General features: G+C 39.2%; 1 protein-coding gene across 2 annotated transcripts; it reads right to left on the minus strand.

Moving 5' to 3' along the window:
• On the minus strand, positions 1-26,894 carry LOC136673560 (fibronectin type-III domain-containing protein 3A-like). 2 transcript variants are annotated; one of them, XM_066649102.1, is made up of 26 exons: positions 26,731-26,894; positions 22,072-22,201; positions 14,941-15,016; positions 14,779-14,855; positions 14,256-14,457; positions 13,806-14,084; positions 11,876-11,934; positions 11,597-11,766; positions 11,068-11,127; positions 10,804-10,942; positions 10,503-10,556; positions 10,296-10,417; positions 10,000-10,183; positions 9,293-9,379; positions 9,074-9,212; positions 8,439-8,501; positions 8,224-8,342; positions 7,999-8,104; positions 7,583-7,758; positions 6,613-6,726; positions 6,365-6,514; positions 5,951-6,237; positions 5,646-5,858; positions 4,746-4,912; positions 4,527-4,648; positions 1-4,424 (listed from the first exon to the last, which is right to left on the minus strand). In XM_066649102.1, the coding sequence occupies exons 2-26, from the start codon at positions 22,168-22,170 to the stop codon at positions 4,113-4,115; spliced, it is 3,576 nt and encodes a 1,191-aa protein (XP_066505199.1). In that variant the 5' UTR covers positions 22,171-22,201; positions 26,731-26,894; the 3' UTR covers positions 1-4,112. The 2 variants fall into 2 exon arrangements, with proteins under 2 accessions (XP_066505199.1, XP_066505197.1); XM_066649100.1 differs by having other exon boundaries at positions 10,296-10,420.

Here is a 26,894-nt window from a genome sequence, read left to right on the forward strand (position 1 = left end):
TAAAAATGTACAACGGATAGTTACTCTGTAAAGTGAAAGTTGTATATCACAGAACAATTTGCATGAATTTTGTTTCAAGCTGACTTCGCCTCTTTGGCTACAGAAAAAGAGCAAAAGTTAATAATTGAGTATTAAAGATAACCATTACTAATTACAGAGAAGCTAACCGGTATTTGTTTATGGTAACATTTCATGACAAATTTGCAGTATTATAAATCACATTAACACTAATAGCAAGGTAAAACACATGATATTTAGATTAAACTAATTACATTTTAAGGTTAGAACATAGAAAAGTGCTTAAAGCAATAGCTCAGCAAAAAATTTATTTTTACTTTACCATAAATGTAACTGAAGTTTGTCTTTAGTTTTGCACTAGAGCTACAAAGCTAACATACACATACAGGTGCTGGTCATGAAATTAGAATATCATGAAAAAGTTTATTTATTTCAGTAATTCCATTCAAAAAGTTAAAAGTGTATATTATACTCATTCATTACACACAGACTGATATAATTCAAGTGTTTATTTCTTTTAATTTGATGATATCAACTGACAACTAATGAAAACCCCAAATTATGTATCTCAGAAAATTAGAATAGGTTCAATATTGAAGACACCTGGTGCCACACACTAATCAGATAATTAACTCAAAACACATGCAAAGGCCTTTAAAATGGTCTCTCAGTCTAGTTCTGTAGGCTACACAATCATGGGGAAGACTGCTGACTTGACAGTTGTCCAAAAGACGACCATTGACAAATTACACAAGCAGGGCACGACACAAAAGGTCATTGCTAAAGAGGCTGTTCACAGAGCTCTGTGACCAAGCACATTAATAGAGAGATGAAGGGAAGGAAAAGATGTGGTAGAAAAAAAGTGTACAAGCAATACAGATAACTGCACCCTGGAGAGGATTGTGAAACAAAACCCATTCAAAAATATGGGGTAGATTCATAAAGACTGGACTGCAGTCGGAGTGCTTCAGCTAGAGTGCTTGAAGCCGAGTGCTTCAAGAACCACCCCACACACAGACGTACGCAAGACATGGGTTACAGCTGTCGCATTCCTTGTGTCAAGCCACTCTTGAACAAGAGACAGCGTCAGAAGCATCTCGTCTAGGCTAAAGACTGGACTGCTGCTGAGTGGTTCAAAGTTATGTTCTCTGATGAAAGTAAATTTAGCATTTCCTTTGGAAAGGCAGAGGAGGAGAGGCACAAAATCCATGTTGCTAGAGGTCCAGTGTAAAGTTCCACAGTCAGTGATGGTTTGTGGTGCCAAGTCATCCGCTGGTGTTGGTCCATTGTGTTTTCTGAGGTCCAAGGTCAAAGCAACCGTCTACCAGGAAGTTTTAGAGCACTTCATGATTCCTGCTACTGACCAAATTTATGGAGACACAGATTTCATTTTTCAACAGGACTTGGCACCTGCACACAGTGACAAAGCTACCAGTACCTGGTCTAAGGACCATGGTCTCCCTGTTCTTAATTGGCCAGCAAACCCGCCTGCCCTTAACCCCATAGAAAGTCTATGGGGTAATGTGAAGAGGAAGATGCAATACACCAGACCCAACAGTTCAGTGCAGAAGTCCTGAAGGCCACTGTCAGAGCAACCTGGGCTCTCATAACACCTGAGCAGTGCCACAGACTGATCGACTCCGTGCCACACGGCATTGCTGCAGTAATTCAGGCAAAAGGTGCCCCAACTAAGTATTGAGTGCTGTACATGCTCATACTTTTCAGTTGGCCAGCATTTCTACAAATCCCTTTTTTTTGTATTGACCTTAAGTAATATTCTAATTTTCTGAGATATTGAATTTGGGGTTTTCAATAGTTGTCAGTTATAATCATCAAATTAAAAGAAATAAACACTTACCAGTCTATACCAGTGTGTGTAATGAATGAGTGTAATATACAAGTTTCACTTTTTGAATGAAATTACTGAAATAAATCAACTTTTTCATCCATCCATCCATTTTCGACCGCTTTTTCATGATATTCTAATTTTATGACAAGCATTATATATATAAATCAAAATAAAACAGGTTTACACTTCAGTAGCTATCTTTATGCAAACTCTCATGTTTAAGTCATTTTATAACTAGTCTTAGATTGCATTGATATATTTAGCTATTTCAAATATTCAAGTATTTTAGCTCCAGTGCAAACTAAAGATGCAAAAACCTCAAATAACTACCATGTTTAGGCTAACCACGTACAAGACCAAAGTATCACCAAGGATTAAATCGCTTTTGTGCCCCCACCTAAAGGGTCTATGAGAAAACACTGTTCTCAGGAGCAGTATCTGGCAGCCCTGTACTGATAAGCACCATCCAAGCAAGTATGTACATCAGGGATTGGAAACTTAGTGAAAGACATCAGCACAGTTTGATATTCTCCCTGCTCCAACTAAACTTAGTAACTGACTGCTGAAACATGTGTGAACTTTTAAAAAAAAAAAAAAAAAAAAAAAACAATGCCATAATCTAGCAGACATTTGGCTAATCTGGACCAGAGTTTCACACTGCTAATCGGCATGGAGGCAGGGCACAGTCAAGCCTTTATCAGAGCATGTCAAATTGCTTGAAATTCTATGCTGCAAGCAATCACAAAGAGTGGTAGGTTTCATTGGTAAAGGCTGAGGTGTGTGCCATCAAATCAGTAGTGTAGGATGAAGGGCGAACAATAATGAGAATTCACTATGAATATAAAGTGTTAAAAGCAAGTCATAAAATAAAACTCTTGATCAAAAGGTTTTCTAAAACCAGAAAGGGACTATGATGCTCAGTTTGAGCTAAATAGAGAGACATTTATAACAAATGCATATCCATATAGGCTATCTACCAAATACTGCCATATCTGTATGTACATGAACATAGCTAGAATGTATGTATACTCTATTGTATAAGCACACACTGGTGATAGCAGAACAAAAAATCTAGCTCTCCCAATGTCTGAGATAAATGGAATATTATTCATGTTGCAGTTATGATGTTATAGAACAGTCATAAAAATGTGAACATTTTTTTCTCATCTGCAGATGAGTAAGATGAGCTACAGTCGTTTACGAGCGTGCTCTTTTTTTTATATCTATGAAAACTTTGGCACTGTCTCCCTTTTGAAAGTGATAAAAACAGAAATACTGCCAGTTAAATAAGCAACAGTCTCACCTTTTTAGGCAGTATATATTCAGTCCCCAAGACTTACTTTCTAGCAAGGAACAAAAACTCAGTAACACAACTGTTCTCAAGAGTATCCTAGATGTGTCCCATGACAGCCAAACAAGGAAGAAGGGCCTTGAACACTCTGAAAACACTACTCTGTACCAAATAACAGCCAAGGTCAGCAAAGCACTGAGTGCTTGGCCTTGTCTAGATGCTTCATTATAAATGTTCTGTATTCATAAGAATATATAATCTGGCCTCAACCATATACAGTAACCTTCTACAAGCACATAAGGCAGCATACTTAAGTTCCATTTGTCACAGTTTACACGGGTCATGACAGAAAACGTATTGAAAAAAGTACCTACTGGCATCAAATATAAATGATCTCTTTCTTCCATGCAATAATAGAAATTAGAATTAAACTCAGTATTTTCTGTTGGCCTTTGCGGATAGATCATGTATCTGTGCTAGTCAGTGTGACTAGCCTCTTTTCTACTGTAGGGTCAAATGGGTAAAAACAATACCAAATCCAGTTTCCTTTTGTGCTGCTAAATCAGGTGATTTTAACAGTGGGCCATTATTGGTATTCCATGTATAAAATACGGATATTGTCATTGCTCCTGATTCAAAAAAGCTGTCTGGAAATTAGACTTTTTTTTACCGTTTTAAAATTTGGTAAGCGACAAATTTTCAGCCAATGAATAAATGAACTACAGCATTATCACATCAGATCTGAACAGTTCTGCTTCGATTAACGTGTTTAGTTGACCATGCCATATGTCTTATCATCATTCTATGCCAAACTGTATCTATGTGGTAATTCATTGTAATTTTCGGTCACTCTGTGCTCAAAATTTCTTGTCTCCCAAAGTGGAAAAGAGGCTAATGTGCTACGAGGCCTGCTCTACTCTGACACACCGCTCCCTCTTTCCTTTGCCTCCTCCCTCACTGCCTCTCAATGAAGAAGTACTGGATGAGCACTGCAAAGAGGACGGCCAGTACAACGAAGCCAAGGAGCAAGATGGTGGCAAAGGGCTCGTCAGTAAGTGGCCAGCTTCTCCTGGGCTGAAGGTCCTGGCTTTTGGAGATCCTTTGTTCTCTTGGGGGCTCCACTGCAGGCAGACTGGTGCAAAGGCTGCACTGACCCCACAATTCACTACCATCCTGAACACGACGACCAGCAGAGACTCTGAGCCTATACACAGCACCGGCTGTTGGGTTCTGCCATGTATAGGAGGATGCTGGACCCTTGTACAGCTAGAAATATTAAAAAGACAATGATTATAAAATTTTGTTCACAGGATGTAACGAAATAATGAATAATAATAATACTTTAGCATTCTAACACTCTTCCTTCACCTGCTCCACTTCACGCCCCCTCAGCAGCTGCAGTGTGTACACAATCGGGTCTCCTCTCATTGGCTGAAGTGCCTCCCATGTGACAGAATACTTATTCCACTCAATGAGTTCAACCTTTGGGGCTATCAAAGGGACATAACATTAAGTAATAATTACAGTGAGCATAAGAGCACCTAACAAATGAGCTAAGATCAAATATGCTAAGGGTACAAAACTTACCTTTGAGCTGTGGTGGAGGAGAGCGGGTGGTACTGAAGCTGTAGGCCGGGGACAGGGGTCCCATGCCTGCGTTGCTATGAGCTTGAATTTGAAACTGGTACTCAGTGGCCTCACACAATCGCTGCACTTTGAAGGTATGGCATGGGCCACTATAGACACAAACCGACCTGCAACACAGGAACATATTCAGAAAAGCTACTCTTGTGGTTGATTAGTAATGCAAGATCTTTTTCAATGCCTATTAATAACTGATCAATAAAGGATTGATAAGTACGGGTAAAAGTACTACTTTATAATTACAAATAACACTGGCCTGCCACATGTAGATAAATAAACACAATGCATTTAGAATCTACCAGAAATGCAAATAGTAGCATTGTACAAAGATAAACAAGTGTATAAGCAAAGATAAAAACGTGCAACGTCACTGTCCAAATGCTAAAATTATAAGTTTACATAACTTGCAATGTAAGTGAATGCAACAAGATTTTACTTTTGGAATATTTCTACTGGTTCATTCATTATGAAATTTTCACACAACGTGAATGACAGATGCTGTGTTCAAATGTTGTGATAAACAAAACAAAAATCGAGAAAAATGTCGATATGTTTTAATTGGACAGCGACGATATAAAATAGTGTAGAATATCGTGAAAAATTACAGTCTATTGACATACACATTTTACAGCATGTATACAGGGTATATGTATAGATTTTGAAATGGTTAAACGACCACATCAGAACAGCATCTACTGTATAAATTGTATTTAAGTTTACTACATTATTTGTGTTTGCCTGGGAACCTAAATGCCAGGGAAACTTAAAATATGTTTTCTGACTATGTACTTCAATTAATAATACTTTTGTGGATAGCAAAGAAAGCATTAGCTATTTCTGTACCTGTCTGCGCCGACCTGCATGTGCAAACAGTAATATGTCCCCCGTGTGTTCTGGGGTCTGCTGGGACCTTCTCCCCACTTAAGCTTCAGGCTCTGAGGGCCTGCCGCTACACATTCCAGGGTTGGGGGCTCGGGAGGCAGGGCTCGTGTCCTGAGCTTTAGCACTGAGCTAAAAGGACCAGCGCCAATGCTGTTCACTGCCTGTACACGTATTCTGATGCACAGAAATGTGTAACATTATCATTATTATTATTATTATGATTAATAAATGATGTATGGCTAAACAAGTTTGCTGTCTGCTCATACCTGTATATTGTGTCTGGCTGAAGATTTTCCAGTATGTGATAACAGGTCCTTGCGACAGACAGAGGGAGCTCCTCTCCAATGTCAATATTATAAGTGGAAATCTCGGCTCCGTGGCAGTGAGGTTCCTTCCATCGCAGGGCCAGAGTGGTAGGACTGCTGCGAGTCATGACCTCATTCAAAAGCTCTTCCCTCATCTCCTCAACCTGCTCCACAATTGCTGGGACTGAGGCTGGTGTGGTTACTGTGGCAACATCGCTGAAGAGGCCAGCCCCAACAACATTAACTGCCTATTTAGAGAGGGCAACATGACAAGACACAACAGGTCATTACTCTCCATATTTGAAATGTATAAACTTATCAAGAATTCCCCTGGCCAGCATAAACACATTGGCCCATTTAACATGATACACCTACCTGTACTCTGCAGTGGTACTCTGTAGCTGGCTGCAAATCACTCACTTCATACTGAGTTGCAGAGCCAAAGTATAGCAACTCTAAAGCATCCTCTTCAAGCCCCCACTCCAGCCTAAACTCACATACCTCTGACCCATTGCACACTGGGGTCTGTGGGAAGCAAATAAAAATAAAATTATTCAAACAAATGTAAAATCGACTTTTTTATTATGCATATTATTAAATCAAAATCTGTTAATCCTGCTCACCATCCAGGATGCTAGTACACTGGAAGGCGTCCTTAGCGTGAGCTCTGGCGCACTGCATTGCTCTGGAGGTCCTGGTGCTGTGGAAGCTTGGCACATTTCTGACAGAGGACCCCACTATGCAAGAAAATACAGAGCTATTCAAACCTATACAAACCAATAGCCCTATACAACATTACTAAATTCTAGATGTAATAATGAGTAATAGCTTAAAATACATTACATGTCTGAAGCTTAACCAATGTTTTTAAGAAAAACAAGGATGTAGCTACATATGTGAAATTCTTTACTAAATACAAAACTTGTATTTGAAGAACCAACTGCATTTAGTTTGAGAGCATTAATAAAGTCAGACATTAATTGATGATCAATCAATTAACAGGTTAAGAAACAACACTCCAACCCAAAATATATTTTAAGTTGCTCTATCACTAATACTCCATGTGTTAAAAATCTAGTGAGATTCCATAAATACCCTTAGCTACTGACGTGAACTCTATAACATTGATATTAAATTAATAGAACTGTAGATTTCCCATCCTGAAAAATGTTATGTGGAACTAAGTGAAATGATTTAGGAAATATTACTGAAGCCTTTGTTTGCAAATACAGCTACAAGATATTTCATACACAAAGAGTTTGGTGTTTAAGTGAGACTTTGGCCCATACTTCTAAACAGACATAACTGGATTAGAATGGACTGGATTTAATAAAAACGACTGGTGTAAAAGTCATGTGTATATCTGCTTTGGACACATGTTTAAAAAAAAACGTCTCCCCCACTGTCCAAACAATGTGTGCACAATTACAAATATCCATGTTAACAATGGGTATATCTTATCTTAGAAAAGCTGAATTTGATCATTGGTGTAGTCTGTATAATTTTAGACATTGCGTAGCGGATTATGAGCCCATTTTTGCCATTCCATCAACTATTAGGAGGGAAGTTTTAATCAGGTCAGTTTGAACATACCCCTGCTGGATTGAAGGCCTTAACCCAGAAGAGGTAGGTTCTGCCAGGCAGCAGCTGGCCGACAGTACAACAGACGTCAGAGCCACAGAACACTTGCTGTTGACATTCCTCTGCTGACTGAGTCATCTCCACACTGTACTGGGAAACTGGACCCCCACCATCACTGGCTGGAGGATCTAGATGCACACAGAGGTTGTCCAGTGTTAACTGTGCCAATAAAAGTTTCAGTAGGGCATGCTAAATTTTTTGGTATATTCTGAGAGTGAATAGGGTAAGTACAGAAAATTGAAAAGTTGGAGGCTTTTCTTTCCAGTGCAGTAAAGTGATTCAAAATTCAATACACTAATGTCTTACAACATAAATAAAACATTGGGTTTCAACTATATAACATCTTGAGCTGAATAAACGTTTCTCACCCCAGCACAATGGAATCTCTGAAGGTGTAGATTCCCCAGCAGGACGTAATGCTCTGCAAGGTCCAGGAGGTAGAGATTTTGTCTCAACTGAGAGGATCTCTGATAACTGAAAGAGGGGGAAAAAAAAAAAGATTATTTTCAACCAAGGAGAAAACAAACGTTCCTGTGCCACATTACTCAGCTCAGCTCAAAAATATTACATTTGAATTCCCTTTCAGCCTTTACCTGACTCTGTCCTCCCAAACTCTGGCAATAGACTCTGAGTTTGTAGCATGTTCCTTCCTGCAAGCCTTCACAAACATGCTCTCTGAGAGGCCCTCTGTATGCAACATCCCACTGGCCTCCTGGGCATACATAAATTAAAAACAAGGTCCATCTACACGTTCAGCATTTAGGATGGAAAATAACATTTCAGTCTAAAAGGTTTGATTCACTCTTACCACAGTGACTAAGTTCCAGTATGTATTGAGTGACTGATGAGCCCCCATCATCCTCTGGAGCCTCTGAAACAGAAGCAATAAAAGAAGCAATTAATAACCACACCTTCCTTATATCTACACCCATTCTCCATTTTTTCAGCTCATCTGAGTGAATCAGATACAGCAGTGCTGTGAGAGTTTTTAAACTTTGTGTCCACTCATTGTCCTTTGTTAGACACACCTACCTCATTGGTCCACATTGTAGATGTAAACTCAGAGACAGTAGCGTACCTGTTGGTGCACAGTTTGTGTTAATTGTCCTCTAGTCCTTCATTAGTGCATACAGGATGCTGTTGGCAGAATATCTATGGTTGGTGGACTAATCCGACACTAAGGGCTTTAAAAAAAAATTTTAGTAGCACTGATGTGTCTGATCCACTCGTATCAGCAATATACACACTAACACAGTGTCACTGTAGCATTAAAAATGATCCACTACCCAAATCAAACCTGCTGTGTTGTGGAGAATGGATATAAGAAAGTAGGCAGAGAAGCAGGTGGACATATTTATTTATACACGCTCATCTAACATTTATTCTAAAATATACATTATTACTATGTCTTTAATTTGTAAAAATGAGGAAGATCCATCTTACCCCAGATAACATGTAGGCTGTGTGGCTCTGCAGGTCTTTGTAAGGACAGCTTGCATGGGTTTCCAGGTTGGTCTGGTTTAGTCTTGAACTCCACCACAGCACTAGGCTGGCTGGTGCAGTCCACGTCAGCCACCAAAACCTGAATAAAGATGAGAATGGCACTAAGTGGAAGAACCCTCCAAACAAACACCAAAAAACAATAATGATCAATCAACTCACCCTGAACCGGTAGGAGGTGAATCTTGTGAGCTCCTTCACTGTACATGACAGCTCCTCTCCTCTATACTTCTGTTGGAAGCCACAGTCCTGTTCAGCAGAAAAAACACATTCTATTAACTCACAATCAGTTTTATATATTCTACAAATGACATAATTACATGCCTAACCACTACTCTTGCAGTCTGCTTAAAAAATGTCTCAATGCTAGTGTTACTTATTTTCCTCTGAATGTGGTTGTGTAAAGCTGGAATTGTTGTCTGTGGTCCTTAAAAAAATACAGACTCAGAAACAGATGCAGAGTCTCAAACATCTGTATTTAATTAGCTCTGAGCTGCTGCCACAGAAATAAATCTATATCCCAGGATAACACTGGGTACATGCACAGAATTGTTGGCTTTTGAGGGCAACACACAAAAGGCCAGGGTCAAATACTGCATTGCAAATATGAAAAACAGTGTTAATCTGTAAGAGTTTATTGGTTTAGAGATGTTTTATAAATACAATATTGGTAATCTGCATATAAGTGTATGGTAAATATGTAAAATTCATTAGAAGATTCATGAACATAATATTGTATCTGGCATTTCTACAAGTACAAACATCATATTTAAAAAAAACAACAACACAGAAATACACAGTACCTTCCATAAAAAAAGTAAAAACTTATTACAAAATTTAAATTTATTATAAATGTTCTGCTTACTAACCGATCCCTTCTCCTCCATCTCCAGAATGTATGTAAGTGTATCTCGGCTGGCTGACCCACAGGGGGCAGTCCACTCCAGAGCTAGCCATGTGACTCCAGCTTCTGTGAGTTGTGGGGGAGCCGGTGGTGTCAGAGGAGAAGCAGAACAGTCAGCCGTGCAGCAGCTCAGAACAGCACTGAAGGCACTGGAGAGAGGAAATACAAATATGGACAAAAGTTTCTGAGCCATTCAAAATCATGTAGCACAGTAGATAATCTGGGGGAAATCTACATTTAACTGGACCAATTGACACATACCTCATTCCTACATCGTTTTTAGCAGCAAGTCTGAAGGCATATTTTGTTGAAGGCGTGAGTCTCATGACTTTGTACTGCTTGGCAAGGCCACTGTAAACCTCCTTAAATGCACTTTGTTTTCCCTGCTGACAAAACACACTTTCATAAAGATGCATGCAAGAATTATGTTGGGCAAGCATGTTAATCTTTCATTCTACAGACGCTTACCTCATGATATTCCAGGCAAAATCCAGTGATTTTGGAGCCATTGTCACTGGGTGACTGAAATCAACAAGTAATTATACACAATATTATAAGATTTTTTGTAACGGCACTACAGAACTAGTAAAAGAAGCAGGGCTGCTTTTGACTACTTAACTGACCAAAAACCACTGAAAAATTAGGTACTACATTTATCATTCACTGAAGAATCACTGACAAATTTCATTACAATAATGCATATATTACATTCTTTATCTGGTCCTTCTAAACTGGAAGAAACAAAACCTGAAAAACACACAAATCTTACCCTCCACTGAAGGCATATGGAGGTCTTAGTGCGTTGGATGAGCCGGGGCGCTGCAGGAGTGTCCGGAGCACTGCACTGTGTGGTAAAAGCTGCAGTCTCTGAGGGGGCTCCCTTCACAGAGCTACACGCCACACATACCCTTCCACACACAAAAAAAGAGAGTGTTACATAAAAAAAAAAAGAGAGTACATTACGTGCAGAGTTTGTTGCATTTACAACCAGATTTATGGATTGACAAGTAAATTGTGTATCTATGTGTCTTACCTAGCATAATAGTGTGTAGCAGGCCTGAGGTCTCCTACTGTATATGTAGTGTCTTTCCCTCTGGAAGAAGATTTTACATTACACAACATTCTTACATAATACTTCATTAACATCACTGGAGAATAAAATTACAGGGTATGAAGTTTACAACACTGTGGCTGTAGTGAAATTAAACTCTTAAAATTATTTCTGATAAAACAGTTTGTACATTATCAAGAAAATAGGGACATACTCTGGTAACCTACAAGATGAGTTGAAATAAAATAAAGGAAAACACAGAATCTAAACTTTTAAATACTGGTTTATCTGTGACATTTCAAGTTTATGTGAGACTGATTTTTCTGCTGTTGGAACAAAACCTTTTACCAGATCTTTCTGTGCTGTGTAAAAATGTGCTACATAGAGAGAAAATGTCCCTGAATCCCCCCCAAAGAAGTTGTGTTTCAAAAACTCTCATTCAAAGTTAAGAAGATTCTTCCTTATTCCTTTCGTATGTGCATGTGTAAAAGAGAGAAAAGTTGTTGCTCACTGGTACACAAGTTTGAAATCTCCCTCAGTGCCACTCTGGGACAAGGCCAGCTCGTAGTTAAGCAGCAGGGCAGTGTGTGTGTGTGTGTTTGAGTGTGTGTCCATGTCTGAAGGTAAACGAAGTGGGGGACGCCAAGAGAGAACAGCTGAACGGGATGTGACACTGCCCACCTGATAGTTAGAGAAAGGAAAAAGAGAGAAAAAAGTTAAAGGAAATAATGAAACACGATCTGGATAAATCTTACAGGAATGTCATGGGTGTAGGTCTAAAAACACTCACAGCTGGTTTACAGACGGTAGACAGCAGCTCCTGCACACGTCGCACTTCCTCCTCCGGGTCTACAGAGATAACAACCACATAAAATGTCAGCACACACTTGCTTAATAAGCCAAGAGCAGGCCTGTGACTGGTATGGAAATACATTTAAGTATTTACTGAAAAGCTCATTATAAATGTGTATGAACTGGCTCAAGAACACACAGTAAGGATGTGTATATTTTACATGCAGTTTCATTTACTTTTATTGAAATGTTTATTTAAATATACAGAATTGTTTATGATCTACAGTGTATATAGCATTAATCATTGAAAGCTCATAAACAACAAAGTTAAAAATTAATAACCTCTTCAAATAGTGTAATTGTATGATTATGATTGGTGTTTTTTTTATTTTTTATTTTTTTTTTACTCTTTGTACCAGTACATTTAATCTGAAATAACACAAGAAAGTGCATGATGTCAGCTTCAGTTGAAATGGTGAGCTATATTGAGATTGCAAACATTTTATACTTACATCCATGCATTTTACATTAACACAATTTAGAAGCTCAGTTAGTTGGTAGCCAAATGTTACAATAATATATATAAATAAAAATAAGCGAAAATAAATCCTAAGGGCAGGGTTGGGTAACATTCACTGTTGAACTGATAATTGTACCTGGAATTTGGTACAAGTATTTCCAGGAACTTTATTCTAACTGTAATAACAAAAATATAATTTCCATAGTAAACACTGATGATGTCATGAAACTCAGAGACCGCAAATAAAAGTCCCAGCTTAATGTAAACACAGTATTTCATGTGCAATGAAAGAATAAGACATAACAAAGCAGAATAAAAAAAAATGTGTTTTAAAGGAGCACATTTTATACTTTTTTTTTAATAGTTTTCTTAAATTGGATTACTTGGAGATACTTACCTGAAGAAGTCAATAAAGTGGCAAATTCTTCATTTAGATTTTGTTTGGGGATGTGGCTATTTTTTAGCTTTACTAGGTTTTGCTCCAGTTGTGAAGTATTGCCCAGCTTTGCATTACATTTCAAATTCAGTTGTGCATCATTTAATCCAATCAATGCGATGAATGTCCATTTGTGTTAATGGCCGTGGTTTCAAATATTATAATCGTGTAGGTGCTACTGCGGACGTTCTGACCTAATTCACACAGGGATATGTAATCAGTCATGCAAGGCCTCCAGGCTCTTTAAGAGGGTGATGAGGGTGACTGGTGTCAGGCATACGCATGAGTAATAAGCTTAAGAGTTATTTTTGCCCACCTTGGAAATTTTTGCTATGAATCCTCAGCTACCCGATAGGAGTAACATCAACATATTGCTTTTACTGCTGTTGTTCGAGACCAAAGACCATATGATTTTTAAACCAAAAATGTCAATAATACAAGCTATTAATGGAGGAAACATCAAGACACTTTAATTTAATGCAAAACAGAAAAACTGAGACTTTCAGGAATACAGCCATGATTAACAATTTGGCAGAAATGACCACAGTAGTCAATCAAAGAAAATTTTCCTTTAACATCATCAGCTGTTAAAAAAAGAAGAACATGTATGAAAATACAACAGAACGTTTATGCCAAACCTTCAGGATTACGGACCATGAAAGTTTAGCATAAAGTTTGGGAACAACTACAAAATTCTGGAAACATTTGCAAGTCTTAGCAATGAAACAGAGATACAGCGAAGAAGCAAAAAGGATCTCCTCCTGATCCAAAGAAAACTAACCTAAAAGATATAACTAAAAACAACAACTGTAAGATGAATTCTGAAGTACAGAGAAACATCTTAACTTATTCAAATCAATTGGACCTAAACAAATTCCTTAAAATTGTAATATTGTAGCTTTTTTCTGGGCTACATTAGCCTCTGCAACATTTCACATACATCTTACCAGGAAATGAAACTGGAAAACTCACCTTTAACGTCATAGCTGGATGGAGGGGAGGCTCTGGTCCGGCCAGAGTGTTTGAGTCGGGGGGGTGTAGGAGAGGCAGTTGAGCTTGTCCGGCTCTTTCCATTTCCGTTGTGCATGACAGTCTGGCCGCCTTTTATAAAAGGTCCAGGGGGGCTGTGAGGAGGTGGCACACCATTGGCAGTGCCCAGGTGGCCACTCTTTAGCCTTCGTTGCAGCTGCTCCTGCATTTTCACTGAGCGTTCATCATGGATAGGCACAGACATGCTGTGACACATCATGTCTGAGTTCCCGCAAACACAAACACACAAACACATGCAAACTTAAAGTGCTATATCACTCTCTTTTTAACAAGAATTTGGTATTAAATGTCTAGCAAAGTCTTGAGCCAAGCCCTGACTTGTTTTTTATAGCAACTTGTGCACATTAGCAGAGCTTTAGTGCTCTCACTCACCCTGCTCAGTGTAGATGGGGAGTGCAGGCAACGGGTGGATGTAGTGAGGGAGCTCAGTGGGGAAGAGGTGTGGGTGGTGTAGCATGGCCGGGTGTGGCGGGGTGTAGATGGGAAGATGTGGGGGGACTGGTGGGAGGGAAGGATGAAACTCCACAGCATGGGGCAAAACCAGAACTTTTCGCATGCCATTCTCCTCCACCACCTATAGGGGGCACAAAAAAATGAATGAACCATACTTAAGACAAGATACATGCATTTATATAACAATTAATCATATAGCCACATTTCATTTAACAGAAGGAAATATACCACAGGCACAGGCTACTGTTTATCCATAATGTGATTGTTACGTAAAAACATCTGTGATATTTTCAAAGTATAAATAACTTCAAAAACCCTCTCCGTGAAACAACTTAAATATACATGTTTCTCTGTGCTAGAAATTCTAAATTACAACATTTAATAACTTTTGAGGCAAATGAAAAATTAAATTCATAATTTGGTAAACAATAAGAATGAATACCTGAGAAACGTAACCTGGAGGAACAAAAATGGGAGGCATGGTGCCATTAGGAGAGACCATGGGCACTTGTGCTGGACCTGTTCAAGTACAACATGTAACAATGTCTGTTAAAGTTCACTGAAAGGTCTTGATGAAGTATGTATTTATGATGTGTGTGTTTACCTGTAATACACTGATAGTGGCCATCTTCTGTACGAATAGTGAATGTTTCTCCTGGATTCACCTGCACCAAGATCATCTAGATAGGACACAAACAAACATAACCATTCAAGTTAGCAGCCTGACTGCACAATATGCCATAACACCATGCACATGGACAGGAACAAAGTGTAAAATTACAGATATATTCCATGAATACTCTATTCCCAGACACCATGCATCTTTTAAATTTAAATTTGTCAAGAGAGCCGTAATGGTTCTACAAACATTTTTCATGCCATCTCTGATGTGCATATTCTTCCATTAGGATTTTGTTCAGTAAAATTCAGTAGCATAGACAGAGGCTCTATTCTCTCCATTACAGATCAGTGAGACATCACAAACATTTTTAAACTGTAATTTAAGGTTAAAATATTACGCTTTTTCTTTAAAAGCCACTGATTAAGACATAACGAAATCACAGTTCCAAACCCTGTATTCAATTCCTGCAGCTGAACAGAGTCAAAGACTGTGCCCAATGCCTGTCTCTCACCAGGTTGTGGGGGAAATAGTCCCAGTTGAGGCGAGATCCAGCTCTGTGCAAACACGCAGTCACACTCTCAAAGAGGGAGTGTTTGTTTCACCCAGCCTGCAGAGTGTATGCACAGTGCTCCAGCTACGTTTAACAAACACTACGCCTTCATGGGAAATGTACACCAGCCCTGATGCACTCGTTCCCTCCACACACACACACACACACACACACACTTTTACCTACACTTGACACTGTAAGACCCAGCGAAAGTCGTGCATCAGTATGGTACAAAGTTACATTGTATAATATGAATGACTTCCTGTTTTTTTACACACTTAATTTGATAACTGTTTTTTTCTTCTTCAAATTGATTATGCACAAATATGCACACATTCACAAATGCCTACTGCCACTATGGTGCATGAGGGGAAAAATAGCGCAGGAGAGAGAAAGGGGGTGAGAGAGAAAGACAGTGAGCGCAATGAAAGAATGGGGGAAGAAGGGGGGTAGTATGTGAAGAATGCAGGATACAGACGGTGGAAGAGGGGCAGAGGTATGCATGGTATGCACCAACCAGCCCCCAAAGCCATTGCCATCACTGGGAACTGGAGCCAGAGGCGGGGCAAGGAAATGAGGATAGAGGAAAGGAGGAGGGAAAAGAGGAAAAAAGTAGGAGAAAATTAGGAATCTATAGTATATCAGTGCCTCATTTATATTGCTTGATATATATATTTTTAAATGCTATACTAGTATTGGACCATTCTATTATATCCTGCCAACCTAACAGTACATTATTAAATTGTGGTTACAGACAATAAATGAATGATTTATGATATCAATTATAATAACTGCATGAAGGATTAGTAAATTTTTTTGCCACCTTTTCATCCATTATCTATTTTGAAGGACTAGAAGATAAGGTCATTGTGGGCTGGATATTTTTGGCGTGTGGGATGTTCTCAGAACAGTAGTGACAGTCCACATATTCTAGTAGCCCGCTGTGTATGATCCACAGTGTGTGACAGCGATTAAGCATCTACTCCAATCGTTATTTTCACCAAAAGTTCTTATCCAGTGCCAATCCACCATAAACATGACTGATATCCTGTGGTAAAATTATATTACCCCAGCTCCTCACGTAAAACAAATCCCACCGGAATAGACTATAGACTGTGTATTGTGGTGACGATACACAATTTCCGTGTGAAGAAAAAGAAAATAAATACAGACGTCATAATCTTAAAAAGAATGACCATTATCTACTGGAGTACATTCTAATGACATATCTGTGAATATGATCCAAGAAAACAAAGCTGTGACTTAAGTGCTAAGTACCAAAGGGACACTGCATTCCTAACAGCTGAGAAATGTTCACATAGGAGGGGCCTTATTAGTTTGACCAATCGCTGAACAAAATTCAACCATCTCATCCACAGCAGAACAAAAGAAAACATTCCCACTATGTGTTTAGGCTGAGGAAGCAGTTTCAAAGGTGCAGGGTAAATATTTTGAGTTCTCCAACATCTACGAGAGTGAGTAAAATGCAAAGTCGACTGGTCATCACACAAACACACGTGCATAAAATCACTCACCGTTTAAAATGCAACTGCACATACTGGTAGTAGGCTCTGGATTTGGGCCAGCTTGTAACGTAAATGGACGTACAGATAAATCATACCACTGGTTTGGCATCCAAACATTACAGACCTCTTTGACGTCAAATAAATCTCTCCCAAAATGTCCCAACACTGGCAAGACTCATAAAATTGACCAGCCCTGGCTGACACCTCCACTGGTCATAGCTAGAAACAGTGACAGATTATGGTAAAATGCATGAGGGCTGGGAAGTTTGGTCACTGTCTGGACTGAGTCATATATCAAGGGCAATGAGGTAGAAGCAGCAAGAGTAACCTCGAATGGCCTTAAAGTAACAGTCTGCAAGCTCTAAATAAACAAATACACAGGCAGACAGATACTTAGCTAGATAGATAGATAGATAGAACAACAAAGAAACAAAGAAATGATATGTAATCAGCCTGGGCAAGTTTGCATTTTTACCATTGCTGAAGGTATCAATTAGAGATAATACATTTTGGAGTTTTTCTGCCATTTACATATTAGTCTTTTAGCAAGAAGCAGCCGACAATTTTGCTGTTAACCTAAATATTAGTATATCTAATATGTGTAAATTAAATTTTGATTACTACAATGCATTTTTTCTTAAATATTGGTAGCACTCTAGTACCTGGGACAAAAATGTGTGATATTAAACATTCAGCAATGATTATATGAAATAAAACATCATATTTATCTATAGTACGACATAAACTGGTGTGGTATATGTAGTATTCAGAATGACAGCCCTCAGTTTATCACTCTCAGTCTATTATGCCACTGAAGCAGAACTTAGTAGTGCATGTGAGAAGAAAATAGTAAAACAGGGAGTAGAACTGTAGTATTCCAGGTAGTAATGTAGACCCCACTGTTTTCCTGCCACACTGAAAAAAATTCTTTTTCATAGTGTGGTATAAAGAAAATAATGATTATATGCGCTTTCCTTTCAATGCTTTGATTTGAGAAATGACAAAAAAATGAATGGGTGAAAAATAGAATAAATAATAAACAAATAGATACAAAAAGCCACAGGCAAACATGTGCTTCTAATGCTTGCATAGTTAGCTTTTGTCCATTGGTAGCTTTCTCTTGGTTGAGATCAAATGACATACCCTTTCATTAAATAGTAGTCCATTTGACTGAATCTGAGCAGGTAGTATAGCTCTATACATTTAAGAACCAAACTTGCCGTTCCTATGTGCAGTAACTATTCACCTAGTTCCTTTAGAAGCCATACAAATCATTGCTGCCATTACATTGCTGCCACCATGTCTGACAGAAGATATGATACACTTCAAATCACGAGCCCTTCTTTTTCTTCTCAGTTCTGCTCTCATCCTATCATTCTAGCACAAGTTTATCTTGGTTACATCTGTTCAAAGACTATTTTGTCCAGAATTGGGCAGGCTTTTCTAGATGTTTACTATCAAAGACTAACCTGGCTTTCTGTTCTTGAGTGTTACCAGTTGTTTGCATGTTAAGGTAAAACACTTGTACTCGAGATTCACGAAGACAATTCTTAACTGTAGACTTTGACAACTACAATCATGCCATGTCAAAATTTTTCCTTGACTTATCCCTAATAGCTGTCTCCATTTTGACACAACCTGCTGGTCAATTTAACCACTTGCATTCAACTCTAAACCATTTATCCATAAATCTGTCAAAGTACACACCTTATCTGACAATTGAGCATGGGAAAACGATCAACTATGAAAATTCTGTAATTCCTAACTTGTTAACTCAATATTTATTTGTTAAACCTCTTCAATTCATGCAGAAAGTTTACACTTAAGCATCTGCAAAATATGTAAGTTCAGACAAAATTAAAACCACAAAATGGCTGCTTCTAAATATGGGAAAAACTAGAAGCTTTCTGATAATTTTATCAAGCCGTGTCCTTGTTTCACTCTTATTTTCCTAAGGCAAAGCTCTACAGTGGGACGGAATGTGTTGGGTGGTGGGTTTGTTGGGGGGTTGGGGTACTTAGTGGAAAAGTACAGAGTCTGATGGATAAAAAGGTGGCAGAGGGTTGATAGCAATCTCCCCCCTGTCATGAGCAATGGACTCCACAGTGGGACGCAGTGACCTGGACTGCTCAAGGGTAATTTGACATGCGCTCTCAAGGAGATAAAGTTGCTCAAAAGTCCTAACTTGAGCTCTCATTCTTGCTCTTTGTGTGGCCTTTTGAGTGCCCACCAGGCTTTGATCTTGCAGCCAATCAATGGGGAAAAAGGGTTGGAATTTGCCTTTTTTCTTCAAGGGGAGACATGAATGAACGAATTAAAGAATTTGGCCAACTTCTTTTTGCATAAGAGCAAGGATTTCCAAACAGTCCAAACTGACTGGAATAAACTCTTATACTACATTACATATAGTAAATAAAAAAAAATAAAAACAATATATAATTAATTCAATACTATAATTAATCAATTATGTTGTGTAACAGCATACAGTGACTATAGGTTTCAATACCTTCATGAAAGTAGCACTTTTATGTGGTTGCCTGTTGGTTAAGGAAGTTTTGCTTAGGACCTGTACTTTGTATATGTTTTTTCAAAAGCTTTTCTTGATGGTTTCTTGAATAATACAGAAATGAATTATGGAATAAGCTAGAAATGATCCCTTTTATCAAACTAGAAAGATACATAAAAAAAAGCAAAAATATTTTTAGAGTAAGGAACCTGTCTATAAAGCTAAATGACTTATTTCATACAAGTACGATAACTGTTCTCCAAGCAATAAATTCCTGAAGTCCCATTGTACAAATAAATAAATAAAATAAGAACTGTCAAATATTCTTATGTCTTTAGCACTTCACTTTCCCATAGTGATATGCATGACTATGTGAAAAACACACAGGCTGGGAACAGCATACATGTCCCACCCACTCTATCATCCCCGCCTCCCCCCGTCCCGCCACCCACCCACCCACACACACACACTGAGACGCCCTCCCATCAACAGAGACTATCAGGACTGGGTTCCGGATGTGTACACTTTCAGCCCCCTTCCCCCTCCGCCCCCGTTTCGCCTCCTCTTACTGGAAATGTTGCTGGCAGAGCGTGGCTGTCAGGAATGCAGACGCTTCTCTCTTCTTCTCCAAGCTTGGCTAACCCCAAAACCCAGAGCTGTGCTTCGAAGAGTTCTGCCCGTGCGTTCATCCCTCTCAAGGGGCCTGAACCCTCACCTAAAAACCAAAAGTCACACTGCCCCATACCCCTACTGTGTGCCTGCAGACACATCTTTCTACAGTTCTACCAGGCATGATTTTACCCAATGACAGAATGACTCAACCATTGCCATTCCAATACTTAATAGACTGCAACAGTTAATGATTAAAATGTTAAAATTAGCCTGAAAGAATGAACTACAGGGGTAAAATGAACTACTCAGATTTCTTCATGACAAAAAAGTCTAATATCCATTTAGATAAAAGATATTGTTGCATATTGAAGTATTACATATATGAATACAAGTGGCTTAAGAAGCATTTACCAGAGTCTCAGCAGGTTGTTGCTCATCAGTTTATGCCAAAATTTGACAGAGACTTGTCAACCAATCCAAACAGAACATTTTACAATGCAGGATGGCAAATATTTTGTCTTTCACCATGTAGAGTTCATAATATTATGGAAAGATTCAGGGAGTGAGGGGAAATGTTGGTGCATAAAAGCCAAGGGTGGAAACTGTTGCTAAATGCTCAAGACCATTGATCCCTCAAGCGGTATTGTTTGAGAAACTGTCATGCTTCCATGATGGATATAGCCATATGGGCTCAGGAGCACTTTGGAAACTCATTGTCACTTAACACAGTCTGTAACTGCATCAAGAACATCAACCCAACATTGTATTATGTAGAGAGGAAGCTATACATCAATTTTGCACAGAAATGCTGCTGAGCTTTCTGCGCCAGACATCATCTGAGATGGGTCGCAAGGGGTTCTCTCATCAGATGAGTCCAGGTTTCAGCTTATTTTGGGGAAAATAGACAAAAGATTTCATGCTCCAACAATGGGGGAGAAAAAAAAACACATCAACTTTCATCTAATGTCAGGCACAAAGCTAACAAAATGAACTGTGGTGCCGCCTAACTTCGTTGTAAGTGTGTTGTTTGCTAACTTGTGCATACACGGAACCCCTAAGAGCACATAGTGTATACGAATAAACCAGACCTTCGTGGAGGTGTTCTAATTTGAGGTTTAGCTTTGCCATGCGTTGTTGTAAGTAGGCTGCTGTAGCATGTTAGGCAGTTTTAGGCTTCGTTCAAGATTTTTATGTCGACATGGCTGAATACATGTGGAGTGGAGGGTTGCCTTTATTGCCGCATTGATCCATCTGAATAGCCAAATACTCGGGACCAGCCTTAGAGCACACTGGGAAAACTTTCTGCTGAAAAGTACATATATTGAATCTCCAAAAGAGCTGTATAGAATTGTAGATGGTGGCACTGCCCCTTAATCAACACGAGACGCAAGGTGAATAGTGTCTCTCACGCAGCCACATGTTTACAGCGTTTAGTCTCCTTACAGCTGCAGCCTCTCACACGTCAGGGAGAAATTGCAAAGCTGATCCTGTTTGCAGTGTGGGCTCGGGAGGCGGGACTCTAAAGAAATCTTAACTGTTTATACAAAATAAATTGACTAGACAATGATGGAGCGTTGTATAGTAATTTTCACCCAAAATGATTGTGAGGGACAATTCAGTAGTCACTGGACGGGTATAGAGACATGTAGACAAGCCTCTACCCAAAGCTATGCCCTTGGCCAGACCACATGCTTTGCTGCTGCAGTTAAAGGGGCCGGTCGAGCAAAAACAGCCTGCCATGTATGTTCCACGCGCTGTAGTTTAAAGACCCCTGATCTATACTGTGCTTTACCTATTAATGTTGACAATACTATTCTTGATGATGAAACATGGCCAAAATACATTAGTTTCATTAAAATGGTCTTACCTGGTCTCTTTTCTAAGCAAGAATCTGTAATAGACTGGGACAAGCCACTTACCTGATGCACGCTGTCTCCATTAATCATTTGAGGGAGGAGAGGCACCTCAGTCAGCATAGGTGTGGCCTCCAGAAGTGGGAGGTGCTGATCGGTCATCATAGTTGAAGAGAGCTTTCATTGACAGCAACTCCTGTGGGACAATAACAAAAAAATGTATATGCAGCATAATTCTTAACCTATTGCAATTATTCAGCTACAATGAAAGTGTAAGACTCTTAAAACAGTCCGCTGAAGCAAAACGACCAAAACATCAATGTCGGAATAAATGCTTGTTGTGCAAAACTATTTAGTAGATGAGAATAATTTCCAAACTCTCCACACCAACACACACAGACATCTTTTGCTTCCAAACTCCACTGGAATTTATTTTAAACATTGTAATACATTCAAAAGTGAATGTACAAATCACTTTTACTGTGGAATTATTATAAATGACATGCCTTGTTGCTTCCCACCTACACATACTTTGCAAACCACTGGTTTAACAGTGAACATTATGCAGAACAACGCAGAAGAAAAATTAAATATCACTCTTTGTTAAATACTAACATTATTTTTATTAAATGCCTTGCTCAAAGGCAGTCCTTGTTATATTGCTTGTGCTGTGGACCCTTTCTCAGAAAGAATGAATCTGATGTTTATGAATGTGTTGGTGTAGAATTATAAAATTAACTCATTCTTAGTGAGAGGATCCTAGTGATTTAACAAAGGTTTTCTTCAGGTCTTCATCATTATGCTGATTTGGCATTTAAAAGAATTAAAATCCTCATGCACAGAGACCATCAAGGAAGAGTGTCATTTAGAGCCTGTGACATTAATAAGTAAAAATGACACAGTCCATATATCTACCAAATCCAACACATTTCTAAATTTTGAAGTACTATTTAATTCCTTATTGTATGACCCACAGCAAGTCAATAATAATAATATTCTTTTCATTTTACCCAAAAAAATCTTCATTAGTGATGACTGGATCCTCTAACCTGCACATATCTGAGGTTTTAACAAAAACGGATTACAAATTCACAATTTCTGAACTGAAAGTGTCTCCCTAAATTATGTCATATTGAAAAATGTGACTGACCCCAAAATAACGGTTACTGACTGAGAAAAACAAAGTTAACTTTCATATCTGAATATATCTGACCTCTATGCAGTCCCAGTACATCTTCTGGGAAAGTCAAAGTTCTCATTGTGGTCCTCTACCACAAAATGTGTTGATGGATTACAGTGATGATGATGGTGTTGTGATTCTCTCTCTCTCTCTCTCACACACACACACATTTCATGCTTGTTTCCCATCTGGAGTCAATAACCCCAGACTCCTCTGCACAAATGTAGTCTAGGCTGTAAACAGGAAACACGAGTAACGCATGCGACATGACACAAAACCAAGCTCAATGACTGAACAAGGCACAGAACAACCTGTGCCTGAGATAGGTGCTGAAACTATAGCTCTTCAGACCACACACACTTCCCCCATCTAAAAAGGTATAGGCCAACAAGATGTCACACAAGACTGCGGTCTCAAAATCAGTGACAGAAAACCTTACAGATGAGTATTGTCTATCTTGACCCATCAAGATATATAACCATGTCTTTCCAGTGTGCAATAGCTTGTTAAGAAACTTGTTTTCTAAAATATAACATGAAGTAGGTCTAATCAAACCTAAATCTGGCTACAATTTTCTATATGCAACTGGAGTGCGCTGTAAATATTTACCTTACAATGTACACACACTCCAAAGGCACACTTTTGGCCTTAGAGGCACTCATGTACAGTTTTTTTGATTGTGGATTAATTAAACTGGGTCCAGCATGTGGTCAATTATTATTTCATATGATGGTCAATATAAAAATACACACACACACACTTGAAGACAAATGGTATTCCATTTTTGGGAGAAAGAAACACCAGTAAAACTCTTGTGACACATTACAAAAAAGGGAATGAATGACAAACGATAATTCTTTTAGCTAAGCATTTGAACATCCATCCGTTTAAAAATTGAAATAAAAATCAGTTTGGTTCTTTGTTTTTTTTTTTTTTTTGTCTTTGTAAGACAATATATTGTAATGAAAGCATCCCCCTCTTATTACTTGCTGGGTTTTTATTTATGTACTCTTAAATCATAAGAGTAACTAAATGTTGGGTTATGCAAAGTTCTTAAAGAATATTCACTGCTCATCTGATTTTCTCTCTTTCTTTCTTTCTGCATTTCTCTCTTTATCTCTCTGTAATAAGGGACTACAAGAGGCAAGAGTCTGCTGGGTGATTGTGGGTGAAGAGCCTCCGGCAGTGCCAGGCACCCCTTAGCCAAGGGCCCCTGTGCCACACAATGACTCTTTGACATCCGCGGCTGCTGGCTCCTTCCACTCTCCACCACTCAACAGCTGCTCCCGTGTGGGGCACGCCCCAACCCCGCTCGTTGGGCTGGGACCAAGCCAGACCCCTCCACAACTGCTCAACAACAGAGCACTCCACCAACAGGAAGTGCTATGGGTCAAAGGTACAGCACCTGCTATTCCAGTTTACCGTACCTGAGAAATGTTGCGTTATGACCAAGGATGTATTATTACAACTTGTTTCTAAATCCTGATATTAGTCGATTATATTCATAGTAGCAAATCCAGTATATATTAAAGCCGTAGCCACTGACTCTCCTACTGGTTTTCCACCTTTGAAAACTCCAATAAAATAGGTTACATCGAGTCAGTAGGTCGGCAGGGTTGCGGGAATCTGTAAGGGCCAATAACTAAATTAGAGTCAAAATACTACACTTGAGATGACCAGTGGTCAAATTTCTATTTTAGGATGGTGCAAATGTTTGAACCATCCAAGTCCTTTGGTAGAAGTTAAAAAGGTAATCTATTAAGACACCGTATCGGATGTAGATAATATCACACCCATGTTATATGATCTGTTTACTAAGGTCAGTTTAGCTGCTGCTACCATTTCAGCACTTTGGATCAGTGTATCTCAAATTATGGTGTGGCCCTGACACCAAAAAAGCCACAGGAAAGAAGCAGGGTGGCAGAAAATGAGTGTGCGCAGAGTGTAAAAATGCCCTTGGGGCATCCTGCACCAGGCCAACCTTTGGAAGGGTGACACAGGGTGTGGAGCACAGAGGAAACTGAACCCTTCCAGGACAAAAGATGCTGAAACAGTGAATCTCATTTTCCTGTGACCACTCCCTCTCACCCATTCTCTTTCATCTATGATAAAACCGTCATCAAGCCCAAAACTATGGTATTATCTGACATGGCTAACATACAATAGCACTGCTTTGGAGGCCAACACCTGAGAGCTGCAGAAATTTGCAAGTACTTTGGGCCCTTTCTAAACAAACAAAAAAAAACCATGTGTATGTAAGTGATTCTGTGTTTGATAAATCTCCCTCTCTCTCTCTCACACACACACACATTCTCTCCTCAAAAAGCAAGTGCCTCACACAGACTTACATCTACGATGAAAGTTAAGCATTACAGATGATTTTTTAATTTTTTATCTGGATTTTTGGAAGTCGGCTTTACTCATACAAGAATGATCAGTGCCATAAAACTACTCAGAGTAGTTTGTTACAGTGATGAAGAAGTGTTCTATATTATACCCCAAACTGGTATATTTCAAAACCTTGCTATATTCAACATTTTTTAAACAGCACACAGGAGCTTACCATTACAACCAAGCCATGGACGTGATGCTGTAAAAATAAAGAGCAGCCAATATCTGACCAGTCGTCTTCTCAAGTCTGTTGAGTGATTTTTGAGCTCCTAAAATGGTCGTAGCTCATTTTCTTACCTCTGAACACTATCTATTTCAAGACATGACCTATAAAAGCAAACACTCAAAGTAAACCCATGAAGTCCGAACATGTGGCCACCAGATAAAGTAAATTCAAGCAGTCTTCCCAACTTTATTCTCTCCAGAGATGTCAATCACTCCTCCCTTCTCGAAGGACATCCAAGGCTGTTATCACGAGTACGTGGCAATTAATGTCTTCCATCAGAGAAAATACGAAGGAACATCGCCTCCATCAGTGGTGCCACGTCCTCCGGTTCAGATTTAGTATAGCGGGCTACAGAAGAAAAAAAACATTCAACGCTCTACGCATTATAAAGTGTAGTGTAACGTTACAGCGTAGCCTTGGCGAACTCGTGCAAGGCTACATTCGAGGCGCCCTTTTGCTCAGTTAACCACTAAAACCCCAAGAAGCAGCCCGGTGTACGGACAAAAATACGGGGTTTTGAATAATTCCGTAGCGTTTAATTTGAGGGAAAACGGCCAGTTCAGGCAAGCAGGGCGTAGGCCAGTAATGAGAAGGAGAGCGTGTAGAAAAGAAACGGAGAAATAACCGTGTACACCCCCAGAAATAATGTTTTAATATTAAGAAAAATACTAACAAAACTCTAGCTATCCTAGTTTTCCATTTCCCCTTCAATGGTGTAGCTTTACATTGTGGTATCTCTTTACTTCTCCACAGACACACAGTTGGCTTCGAATGCACCAGCTTCTCATTCTAATTTCCCGTTCCACCTTAACGCAGCAGTTACATGGGCGCCAGAATGTATCCGCTGCGCCATTTAAGGTGGAACGGAACATTATCTAGTATAAGAAGCCAACAACGTCTTAACAAAAACCGAAAAAAACATGCCTACCGCGATAAAGCTGGAGTGGAGAGGACATGCGAGGCACAGTGGAGCTCGCATGTGACCCGCTGGGAAGAAAAGGAGTCTGGTTTTTTTTTATCTTGAACGTTTAATCCACCTCCGAAAGCCCGTTTGCTCCCACACGCACTGTTGTGTGTAGTAGGATCTGAGGG

This window comes from Hoplias malabaricus, chromosome 17 (assembly GCF_029633855.1).
Source record: "Hoplias malabaricus isolate fHopMal1 chromosome 17, fHopMal1.hap1, whole genome shotgun sequence".
In the NCBI taxonomy this organism is placed as follows: Eukaryota; Metazoa; Chordata; class Actinopteri; order Characiformes; family Erythrinidae; genus Hoplias; species Hoplias malabaricus.

Bases quoted from the DNA above. Each gene is read 5' to 3' on its own strand.
- LOC136673560 (XM_066649100.1), bottom strand. From the start codon at position 22,170: ATGATGACCGATCAGCACCTCCCACTTCTGGAGGCCACACCTATGCTG. The intron at 14,085-14,255 runs GTGAGTGAGAGC...GCGGGAACTCAG, and splicing joins CCCCATCTACACTGAGCAGG to ACATGATGTGTCACAGCATG. The intron at 4,913-5,645 runs GTACAGAAATAG...CCTGTGTTGCAG, and splicing joins ATGCAGGTCGGCGCAGACAG to GTCGGTTTGTGTCTATAGTG.